The sequence below is a fragment of the Mauremys mutica genome, chromosome 1 (genome assembly GCF_020497125.1).
Source record: "Mauremys mutica isolate MM-2020 ecotype Southern chromosome 1, ASM2049712v1, whole genome shotgun sequence".
NCBI classification, from domain to species: domain Eukaryota; kingdom Metazoa; phylum Chordata; order Testudines; family Geoemydidae; genus Mauremys; species Mauremys mutica.
In genome coordinates this window covers 100,409,924-100,422,338 of record NC_059072.1, presented here as the reverse complement: position 1 = coordinate 100,422,338, position 12,415 = coordinate 100,409,924, and the positions used below count along the sequence as shown (strand labels likewise).

Genomic DNA, 12,415 nt, shown 5'->3' with positions numbered 1-12,415 from the left:
TACTTTCCTGAATCAAGGCTGCAATTAATTAACTCTGTGAATTTATGCAAACCTAAGAGTAGTAAGGTCCCCATTATCCTTCCAGTTGTATTTCGTAACTGCTACTGAAGCCCAGCATATGACGACTTCAGTGGGAAACATGAACGTGCACTAGCTGTTTGATTTGCCTCTCGCCCGATCCATGGGATCATCAACTTATTTCAGCACCCAGAGTAAATTGTTCAAACAGCCTCTGGGTATATTTTGCTTTGCTTTGCACTGACATAGCTAACTTTAGAACCACAAGCATGTCTTTAAAGGAGACTAACTGTGCAGCTTTAGAGAAAACAAACTTGCAGGATCGGATTCATCCCTACGTTAAGTAGATGCAGTTCCAGAATCAGCAGCAGATTCGCGTCTCTTTTCCACATTGAGCCAATGAAGTCAATAAGTGACTTTGTCCCTGCACAGAATATAGAATTAAATGCTGGGTCTGAGCCACAGCACAAAAAACTTCAGAGTTATTTTAAAATAAGTATATTAAATATTAAGAATTAGGGCACACTTACTAAAATTGCATTGTATATTATCCTAGGCCCTGGGGTAGACAGTACATGGAATATAGGTCAATTTGGCAGAAGATTGCTTGGTGTCACCCTATGAATTCAGTCATTGGCTGCGTTACCTTAACTAATCTCTGGGCTGCACAGTGAGAGTCCTTTGATGTCTCCCTCTGCTTCAGTTTGAGACCTATAATCGCCTCTTATCACTAGGTGAATGCCAGCAGTGTGCTCTCTCTCTGGATAGAGAAGATCACACCTGCTTCCTAAGATTCATTTGATATGTGGGTCAGCCACCAAAGAACATCTGCTTTACTAGTGGGGAGCAAACCTGCCTATAAATGCCAAGAACAATGCACCTGCTTCACTGCTCAGGGGATGTAGAACTATTGATTTCACTGCAGTTACACCACCTTATGGAGATATACCTATCTCATAGAGCTGGAAGGGACCCCGAAAAGTCCAGCCCCCTGCCTTCACTAGCAGGACCAAGTACTGATTTTGCCCCAGATCCCTAAGTGGCCTCCTCAAGGATTGAACTCACAACCAGTGGTGAGCTGCAGCCGGTTCGCGCGAACCGGTTGTTAAATTTAGAGGCCGTGTTAGAACCGGTTGTCCCGCCTGGGACAACTTGTTCTAAAAGGGCATTTAAATTTAACAAGCACTCGCTGCTGCCCCAGCTTACCTCAGCTCTGCCTCCACCTCCTCCCATGAATGCTCCGCCCTGCTTCTCCTCCCACGAATGAGCTCTTCGCGCGGGAAACCTGGGAGGGCTGAGAAGCAAGCAGGCTTCCCACTCACGCCCAGGAAGACGGAGCTCAGGTAGGGGTAGAGGGAACGAGGAGGGCCATGCGCCCCGGCTGGTATCCGGCCACCCGTCTCCGGTCCCGCGTCTCTCCCCAGCTCCGGCCCCGTGTCCCGCCGCGGCCCTGCCCCGGTCCCGCGTCTCTCCCCAGCTCCGGCCCCGTGTCCCTCCCCGGCCGCGGCCCTGCCCCGCGTCCCTCCCCAGCCCCATGTCCGGCCGCGGCCCGGCGCTGGCCGCGGCCCTGCCCAGCCCCGCGTCCCTCCCCGGCCGCCCGGCTCGGGCTTGGGCTTGGGCTCCGGCTCTGGCCACGGCCCTGCCCGGCCCCGCGTCCTTCCCCGGCCTCCCGGCTCGGGCTCCGGCCGCGGCCCTCCCTGGCCGCCCGGCTCCGGCCGCGGCCCTGCCTGGCCCCACGTCCTTCCCCGGCCGCCGGGCTCAGGCTCCGGCCACGGCCCTGCCCGGCCCAGCCCCGCGTCCCTGGCCGCCCGGCCCCGCCGCAGCCTGGCTCCGGGCAGGGCGGCGGCCGCGACCCCACCTACCCAGATGCCGGGGTCCAGGCCCGGTGGCGGCCCCAGCTGCCCTGCTCCAGCTCTGGCTGCATGGCTCTGGCTGCGGCCCTCCCTGGCTCCCACCATATCCTCCAGCTCCGGGCTCCAGCCATGCGATTCCAGCCCCGCATCCCCGGGCTCCCGGCTCCAGCCGCGGCCGGACTGTAGCACCGCCAGCCACGTCCAGGCAGCGCGGTAAGGGGGCAGGGGAGTTCGGGGGTGGGGGGGGGAGTGGATAGGGGTTGGGGGGGTCAGAGAGTAGGGAACAGGGGGATTGAATAGGGGCAAGGGTCCTGGTGGGGCAGTCAGAAAGGATCGGGGTTGGATGGGGGCGGTGGGAGGCAGTCAGGGGCAAGGGTTCCAGGGGCTGTCAGGGTACAGGGAAGGGGGGTGGATGGGGCAGGGGTCCCTGGGTGGGGGGGGCATGATGCCTCCTGGGGTGAGGAGGGAACCGGTTGTTATGATTTTGGCAGCTCATCACTGCTCACAACCCTAGGTTGAGCAGGCCAATGCTCAAACACTGAGCTATAAGTTAGCACGCTCGTCAAGAAGCCTGACCCAACAGGCAAAAGTCTAGATTGAAGCTCCCAGTTCCAGGTCTCCTGCATGGTGTTGATTGTCTTCCACACTGAGGATGGCTGAATAGTTCAAGTGCTGTAGTGTATATTACATAGATAGATTTTTAAAGAGTGAGCCCTCTAGTGGTGCTCATTGTGTTGTGTGTTTTAGAAACCGCCAGACCCAGAACACCAGTATATATGTAGCTAGGCCTGACACGTTTGTGTCTTTTTAGTAAACGTGGTAATTGGGACCTAACTGTGCCCAGGTAGTTTCTTCATATTGAAAGAGCAAAAAGGCACAAGAAGCGCCAATTTGGAATGTGCCCTTTAAGGAGTGAATTTGATGGTGTGCAACCTAATTTAGTTGCAATCCAAAATGAGACATTATTCTCCTTTCCCTGGACATATGAAATTCCTATTAATGGTAATGTGCATATGCCCTGAGAGAAGAAACTCTATGAGTAATTATATGTATGGGGGAGTACAAAGCATAGCACTGCAAAGATTCATTCATAAATTTTAAGGCCCGAGGAGACAACTACATCATCTTCACTGATTTCCTGTATAGCACAGGCCCTGGAACATCTCCCCATAACTCCTCTGTGTAGTCCAAAAACAGCCATAAGAAAAACACACATATTAGAATATTGCAAACTTTAAAGGTTGTTCTGAATCTGGAAGTAACATAAGGTACTGGACTCTCTCCTGCTCCTACTGCTGTCAACGGAAGTCAATATTGCCATTAACTAAAACGGGTGTTTCTACCTGTATGAAGAGCAGTATTTTGTTCAGTACCATGGGCAAAATTAATCTCCTGTGAAAATCCAGTTAATTTAACGGATAATGTTGCTCCTGTAGCTTTGTGAATTTCAACTGTTGAATTTTATTTCTTTCCCCTCTACCCTCAGAAAAGACATTTTCTTTAAACAGCAGTGTGATCCTGGACAACAGCATTTAGACATCCTACTTACAAATTCCCTGCTAGTCAACTTCCATAGGATATGGGAAGCACATTCTACAGTTGTCTTCCCATCTCCAGGACTGTAACATCAAACTGCATTTTAAATGCGCCTGGCCAACATTCAGAGGAATGCCACACGCAGGAGATGATCCAGATTGTCTACACTGCTTGTGTTAGGTCATTGTGGATGGATTAAAACTCTGAGAAAGAGGCAAAGAAGGTAGAATGGCTGGTTTTCATTTTATTTGTATTACAGTAACACCTGGTGGCCACAATGAAGATCAGAGACCTATTATGCTAGGCACTGTTCAGACGCATAGGGCAGGGGCCAGGGATGGTCTCTGGCTGACATCTGAAAATCTACACAGATACTACAAATGGTAGGAGAGGAAACAGGTGCAGAGAAGTGATGTGACTTGCCCAAGTCACCCAGTGGGTTAGGAGGGCTAGGATTAGAACAACAGTCTCCTGCCTAGTTCTGTAACTTTTTGCAAAGCTGGGTTTTTTTCTGTAATAAAAACAATTTAAATAGTTGTTTGCTTGATCATTAATATTCTAAATGAATTACAAAGCCAGCTTGTCTCCACCCCATAGACACTAAAGATTCCATAGTACTCTGTAAGCAGGTCACCAGCTGCACTTAAATGTTCAAACACTGACATATTAATCAGGGCCAAGACTTGAAGAAGCAGAAAGTTAGGCTCCTAAATCCCAATTTAATCAACTAAATGAGCGGCCTGCTATTCAAAAGCAGTGAGCACCCAGCAGGTCCCACTAATCTCAATGGCTCAGCACTTGGGGGAAAAAACAGGCCACTTAAAGGTGCCTGAATAGGGATTTAGAAGTCTGTCCATAGCCGCCTATTTTTGAAAGATGTGGGCCACCCAAGAAGGTTGCCTCAGCGTCCTTGACCAAGTTTTCCCCTCATTTTCCCATCATTATGCAGCATGCCTGTTGTTGCCACCACCCACATTGCAGAGGTGACAGCATTTCAGTGGTGCTTTGGGATCCTTCAGGGTGAAATTCACTGTGTAAATGTAATAATGTCCTAGCAAGTGGAATTGCAATGTGGGGTCACCCGAATGACGTGATCAACTCTGAGAAAGTTACCTTGTCCTGCAGTAGCTAGGATGGTCTTTCTAGCAATAAGCAGTAATTTTCTGCAGGCCAGTCATGGATTAATACATCTCCCTGTTACATTTAAAAAAAAAATTCCCTCTCATCATGTATTTACATTTGTAGAGGCTAAAGATACTTGTGCCAAAGTTAGACCCTGATGCTTAAGGGCTTTGCTGAACAGGAATGGACTTAAGCACATGCTTAGCCAGGGACATTGACAATGTGGGTCAAGTTTTTCAAAAAAAGGAGGTTTAGTTGGACTTTTAAATAGCTCTTCTATTTAGGCGTCCAACTGGCTTAAATGGGACTTAGGCAAATATGTAAATGCTTTGCTGAACTAGGCCTTAAATGCAAAAGTTTGGGACATACCAAATCAGAGCTCCAGTCCCGATTGTGGCACAGCATTCCTCTGCACCCTGCAGCAATTCAGAGGGAGTGAAATTCTCCCCTGTGCAGAGCATAAGGCCCATTCACCACTGAAGCCTAAATGGGGGTTTTGTGCTGGCCTTCTGCACTGGGGAGAGTTTCACCAGCTAGGCCTCATCTACAACAGTATCACCACCCCAAATGTTCAAAAATCATGAAATTAAAAATATGCTCATTATTCAGCCAAAAAAAACAAGTTATTGGCCTTCTGATTTTTTTAACCTTTAGGTTGCACTTGGCTCACATTTTCAACCTTTTCTCCCCAACCATGAAGGCTAGATAGGTTTTTAATGAAAGCTGAGGGATCTCGTATAACTCCAGGAACTGGGGTGTCAATATCAATACCAAAGTTTGTAAAACTTATAGTAAAATTGCAAAAATTGATAACACTGTTGTACTATGCAGAGCAGCCAGGACCAGCTCCAGGCACCAGCAAACCAAACACGTGGTTGGGGCGGCACAATTTCAGGGGTGGCAATCCGGGCGGATTTTTTTGTTGTTGTTGCTGCTGCTGCTTCGGCAGTTGCGCTCTCGGGGGTTTTTAAAAGGTGTAATTTTTAACCAATAAGGGGGATCAGATAAAGCAAGCCTAGTTTAACCTATAATAAAATTGACTAGGAACAGATTTAAAGCTAAACTGCAAAAAAGCAAAACAAAAAAAAAGCCCCCACTCCTAAACCAACCTAAAGGGATTTGCACCAGTTAAATCAATGTAGTTAAATGGACATAGATCCAAACTAGCACTAGTTTAGTTAAACTAAGTTTGTCTACACTGCAATCGGGAGCTGTGATTCCAGCATGCATAGACATACCCAGATTGCTGCAGCACAGACAGTGGCCACTCAAACCTGTGCCCAGTGATCTGGGTGGGTGGGGCTAGCCTGTGCCGCTACTTGTTCAGCCATGGCTTTACTACTGCTCTTATTCAAGTTAGCTTGGTTATGTCTATGCCTGCTGCAGTTACACCTCCTGACTGCCATGTAGATATACCCTAAAGCATTAATGTCACTGGGCGGGATTTTCAAAAGCACCTACAGGAATTAGGTACCGACTGCCAATGGAGTTAGGCACCTGTGAGCTGGGTGAGATTTCAGTGTTTAACCCAAGTGCCTCTTATTTCTCCCATCTGTAAAATAGGGATATTAATACTTAACTACAGTACATCAAGGAGGGGAAGGGGAAGGGTATTGGGAGGCTAAGTTAATTAAGATATGTAAAGCTCTATGAAATCTTCAGACAGAATGTGCCTTTCTGGCATATTTAGAAGGAATATCTTTGTGCCTGACGTAAGTTAATTGACAATAGCAGCTAGCCCCATCAACAGCTCACAACAGTTAAAAAATTAAGAAACTTAACAAAATAAAAAAGGGTAACATGTTTGCACAGTCTTCACCACTCTCTACTAAACACAAATCCAGAGACGGGAAGTTATAAATCGAATTCTCTTCCTGCTCCTCGAGATATCACTTCAGTGACGGCTTTCCTTGGAAAAGCAGAAATCTCCCTGGGTTTTATTTCACATGACAAGGTCATAACCAAGAAATGAGCTGAGATTATTAATTCTGTCATGTGAAAGCATCTGCAACAAGAGCACACACTGTTTTCGTTTTGGCAAACTGTCTGACAATGGTGTTCTCCAGTCATGTCGCGGCAGTAAAGGTGAAGCTGGGTTCTGTGCTTCTCTAGAAATGAGTTTGACTACAGTGGTCAAAAGAGATTCTTTTTCTATATCCAAGAAAGCAATGACATTTCAGGAAAATTACATGGCAAATAAATTTGCTGCCAAGATGCATAGGATTGCACAGTCCCTTGCCCTTGTGCTGAAAGGGAAAGCAGTAAAATATTAATGACTATATTTGTACCAGCTCGAATCAAGAAGTTTAGAGACAAAAGGTTATCCTGTAACTTTGGAATTACTGCATTCCGCCAGAGAATTAAGTCTTTCAAATACGGTGCTTGCAATGGTCTGTTTTTCTACAAATGGAGCAGTGGGGTTTAACCTAGTAAGTAAAAAGGCAGCAAGAATTTCCCATGTGTACTGAATTGTTTGTATCTATGTTTTCTTTCCAGTTGGAGTTGTCTAACACAGCAATCCTTCATCAGATTAGGAGAGACCAAGTCACAGATACATGTCGAGCCAACAGCATGTCTAGCAGGAAACGCCGTGTGCTGACACCCAACGATCTCAAACATTTGGTGGTGGATGAAGATCATGAAATGATCTATTGTTATGTACCCAAGGTGGCCTGTACAAACTGGAAGAGAGTCATGATGGTCTTGACAGGAAGGGGCAAATACAGTGACCCCATGGAAATACCAGCCAATGAAGCCCATATATCCTCAAACCTGAAGACCCTCAACCAGTACAGCATTCCAGAGATCAACCACCGCTTAAAAAGCTACATGAAGTTCCTGTTTGTCCGTGAGCCTTTCGAGAGACTGGTGTCAGCCTATAGGAACAAGTTCACTCAGAAGTACAACACCTCCTTTCACAAGAGATACGGTACCAAAATTGTGAGGCGCCAAAGGAAAAATGCCACCCAGGAGGCTCTGCGTAAAGGTGATGATGTGAAATTTGAGGAGTTTGTGGCATATCTCATTGACCCAAATACCCAAAGAGAAGAACCTTTCAATGAGCACTGGCAAACTGTCTACTCCCTCTGCCACCCCTGCCATATCCATTATGACCTCATAGGAAAGTATGAGACACTTGAAGATGATTCCAATTACATCCTTCAACTTGCAGGAGTAGGCAGCTACCTGAAGTTCCCCACCTATGCAAAGTCTACGAGAACTACTGATGAAATGACCACAGAGTTCTTCCAGAACATCAGCTCGGAACACCAAACACAACTGTACGAAGTCTACAAACTTGATTTTTTAATGTTCAATTACTCAGTGCCAAGCTACCTGAAACTGGAATGAGGGGGAGGAGGAGGAGGAAAGAAAGCCTGTTTTATTTAAGATTTTTATTTGTCATAATAAATATGGAGAATTGTTATTTTGTAAATTAATATTTTCTTTTTGAATGATGCTGCGAGCAGCACAGTCAAAATTATTTAAATCATCTGTAAGAAAGGACAGTTCTCTTTGCGGGGTAACAGGATGGTGGTGATCTCGCTTTAGAAATGAATATTACTGCTACACTGTTTATAAACGTTAATTGTGTTCTGGTGAATTTCATTTATCTTTGCATTCAACAAATTCTAATTAATGTTATTTATACTTATTTAAAACATGGTCTCTTGGTAGGTTTCACTTGAGCAGCAGAAATACAATAATATTTGGACAAAGGGAATCTGGTTTTGTGCTTTCCTCAGCTGAATTTATTTGTTTATTGTTACTAGCCGTATGTTTTGGAAACCCTAGTAGAAATAATTTCTTCCAAGGCACTTAAAGCAAAATTAGAAAGTTCTCTTCTCATACAAGAAAGAAAAATATGAAACACATTTTGTTACAAAAATATTTAAAATCCAGGACCAAGAGAAATTGGTTTCTTCAAGGGATACATTCAAGCATACATTTCTTATCTGGACATGGTAATATCGCCAGTATCGTTTGTGTCCCAGTGCCTGGCATGTCCAAGCCTGCCAGCCCAATGAATGCTGACAGGGATTTGTGCATATTACAGACCAACAAAGTATGTGCCAAGAGTTTCAAAATTAACTAGAGAGTCTGAATGCTCAACCTGAGCCACTTTAATGGAGGCCTGATTTCAGCGTGTGGGTGCTTAACATTTTCTAAAAAAAAAATCAGGCCCTTTTAAAAGATCTTAAGTTGGGCACCACTAGTCACTTCAGAGAATATTGGCAATAAGAAGTTTGTATATACGGTACAGGCATCCAAAAAGATCACCTTCATATTGAGCTGAGCATACGGGGCAATAAAAGCACTCCTGTATCCTTAATACATGTTGGTTTCATGGCCTCTCCCCTCCAGGGGTAGTGCTGTTTTCTATTTATTAGTCAATATTAAACACCATTGGTGAGCGTGTTTCTAATTTCCAGTGGTTTCATACTGCACCTGAGCTCAGTCTAGTATGAGAACATGACCCTTTGATGTAAGGTGAATGTTTCCGTAGCAGTTGCTCTGTATATAATGTTTGTTGAGATGGCATATTGTGCCAGGAGGAGGAGATTGTTCAAAACATTCTCCAGATAACAAAATAAACAAAGTATGGATAATTTTAGTCACAATAAATAAGAAAAAATGGTATTCTAATCCAGAACTATTAGCAAACTCAGTGCGAAGAATACAGACTTCTCCAACTGCAAAAATTATTTAATTTTATCTGCGTTGGACGTAAATGGGATCCGGCAGTGGGTATGCTATTTATGAAATATTACATACTCTCTACTGAGCTATCTTGACCTGGAGAGGTAGCAGAGGGAACAAATTCAATACATTGCTTTACCACTTTCTTCTGGCTTATTTTCCTGGAGCTGAAAATGGAACAGAGGACTTTGTCTGAACAAGGTGTTGATGATCTAGGCTGTCACTGTGACAAGTGAAAAGTACTTTATCACCATAAAAGCGATAGGATTTTACAAAATCAAAGGTTACTATTGATTTTGCAAACATTCATTGGGCTTGGATTTTGTTTTGCATAAAACAAGGTGATGGGTTAAAAAAAACCTTTCAAAGGTGCCTATGTGATTTAGGAGCCTACATGTGATGCTTTTTTTTAAACTTATAGTTGTCCATATCCGTCTCTCACTATAATCAAATTCCCAATGTTTAAAAGTTGTGAGGAGGGTTAGATAAAACAGCTCTGCTTTTGATCCAATATATCAGTCTCTGGGCTAGACCCTGGAATTACACAGATTTACAATTGTGTCAGTCACCAGGACCCACACAGACACTGTTGACTTTTAAAGGGGACTAGGACTTAGAGGAAATAGGAGTTGGTCTTATTTTGTAAAGCTATTGCTGGACAAAAATCTCAGTCAGGACAAAGTAACAAAGCTAACAAGAAGCAACTAACATACTTTCACAGCTGAAATTTGGCCTTTAACCCCCCCGCCCCCAGTCAATTCTAAAATGGACATTTTATATATAAAACCCAGATACTATTTGGGAGAGAGGATAGCAGTAGGGCGAGTATGCAATTGGCTGTCTGAATTTATGAATTCCTCAGTGGTTTCTGATTGCCTACTCATGTTTTACTTGAAAGCAGTTTTGTCTTGGATAGCGTGTGGGGATCTGGTGCAAGTGCCTATCACAGTGTGTGCCCTGTCTCTCTTTTATTATGTAGTTCACTGGTTATATATTTGCTTTTTTAAAACCCCATCTACACGGATGGTGGATTTTTTCTACAAGTTATTTATAGGTTGTATCTGCTTGCTCAATGTTGTGCCTGGCAGTATTAGTATTTTGGTCCAATTTTCTCTATCATCCGTTGGGTGTGTTTTCCCCCTTTACAGGAAGTTATTTTAAACTTGTCATGTAAGAAAAAATGCTGGTCAGTAAATTTTTAAAAAATAAGGAATGATGCACTTTCCCTCTGTCTTTTTGTTTCTACTCATCCCTTGTCATCACCACAATTTCATGTTTTATATATTCTCTTTCATTTAACTGTTTTGTGGATGCATTTTATTTCATGTTTTTTGCTAAAAAGCACTAGGTGGAGAATGTTTGGCAAAATGAGGAAATTGCATGCTATTAAAAGAGCCAAGATTTTCAACAGCAGCTGGTGATTCGGATGCCTAAATTGAGGCATTTTAAAAGAAGCCTGATCTCAGAAGGCAGGTGCTCAGCACTTTCTGAAAATCCTTATAAAAGGTCTCTCAAATTGGGCACCCAAAATCGCTTGTTGTTCTTGAAAGTCTTGGGCCTAGTTTATCACAGGCTGTTGATTTAAATAAGGTGGAACAAATTTGACAACATGGAGTATAGTTTTAAAAAACCCAAATTGACAAATAGAATATGGTAATATCCTGCTTCCTAATTGGGGCAAAACAAGAGGATCTACCTAAAACTAGGGTGTATTGATTTGACTGAGCCAAATTTTCTTTTGCCTGAACCCATAGAGATGAGGATCTTCCTATATATTCACAAAGGCACCATCCTTTCACAGTGAAAAGACTGGCAGAAAAACAAGATTTCTCTTTTTTCTCCCACAATTTCCCAAACCCAAGATAAAAGATTGAATCCAGCAATGGAATTCAGAGCATCCATTTATCCTTAATTCCACTAACACACCACTCACACCTAATATTTGTTAAGACCAATGAAAACTTCACAGAGCAGAGGTTCCATAAGTGTAGTTTGACTTAATTTTTGTGTGGGGGTGGGGGGGGAAAGCAGTTCCAGTCAGGCCAACAGGGCCATTTGGGGCGGGGGGGGGGGGAATGCAAATTCCATGCCTGCCCGAGGCTTGCAGTTTTGGGGGGAGGGGGACAAAGTGACCACAGCTGAAAAATGAGGGAGTATAAAACTAAGTACAAAACATTGATCCCAAACAGTACATACAAAGCCTGAGGCCATGTCTTCATGCTCTGATAGTTGTTACCAGTGTGGCTAGAGTAGAGTAGTTTGTCTACAGTGGATCCAAACCTGTAAGCTTCTGGACTCTAAACTATACTGAGTCCACCTCATGGAATGTCATCTAGTTAGATTTCACAGAAATTGGACTTCCTCCATGCTTCAGCCTCCTAACAAACATTTTTAGAGACTGTCTAACCAAGTCTTACACACTGCAATGGCAAAGTGCTTTTAGAAGTAAATTGACCCCTGCTGTTTTAAGGTTAACTGTAGTCTGCTGCACTTTTCAGGTACAAAAAGGGACTGTCCTTACTATTACTCTTGTTACAGAGAGTGTTATTTTCTTACATGCATGCACAATACATGTACATATAATTTAACATCAGTGTGCGGTTTGATTTTTTTTTAACCTATTTGTATGCAGTAGAAGGCTTGTTGTAGAAAAGTATCTCCTCATATCTGAATATACTATTAATAAAACAAACAAAAAAAGCTAACTTATACTTTGCCAACAAAAGTGTGAATGTTCATGAATCTTTCCCTGAAGAGGAAAAAAAGCCATTCAAGCCTGATTATTTTTCTAAGTAACTTCAATTAAATTGAAGAAAGAGTTTCTCTGTGTGTTTTATTTTTGTCTTGCATTCCAAAATACAGATTAGAGAGGGGTTTTTAAAGCAAAAAAAACACACACTTTGAGGTAAGCAACAGATTGTATAAGATGGTAATGCCAGAAGGGACCATGATGCTCATCTAGTCAGATCTCTTGCATAACAGACCATAGAACCACATACTAATTCCTCCATTAACCCCATAACTTGTGTTTGAGCTACAGCCACTCTTAGAAAGATCCGCAGTCTTGCCTTCAAGATTGCAAGTAGACACTTGGTCTCTGGCATGGAAAACAGAGCTGCTCTTGGCAATGGCCTAAATTAGTTTTCACCCCTAAGCTAGGGGTAGGATTAATGTGGACAGGGGCG

General features: G+C 43.7%; 1 protein-coding gene across 11 annotated transcripts in view; it reads left to right on the top strand.

Moving 5' to 3' along the window:
• CHST11 (carbohydrate sulfotransferase 11) overlaps positions 1 to 11,204 on the top strand; it is a 290,174-nt gene extending 278,970 nt beyond the window's left edge. For all 11 annotated transcript variants that reach the window (XM_044987540.1, XM_044987562.1, XM_044987578.1 and 8 more), the window contains one exon: positions 7,026 to 11,204. In XM_044987540.1, coding sequence (XP_044843475.1) covers positions 7,026 to 7,880 — 855 coding nt within the window. In that variant the 3' untranslated portion in view covers positions 7,881 to 11,204. The remainder of the gene's footprint in view (positions 1 to 7,025) is intronic.
• The last annotated feature ends 1,211 nt before the right edge of the window (positions 11,205 to 12,415 follow it).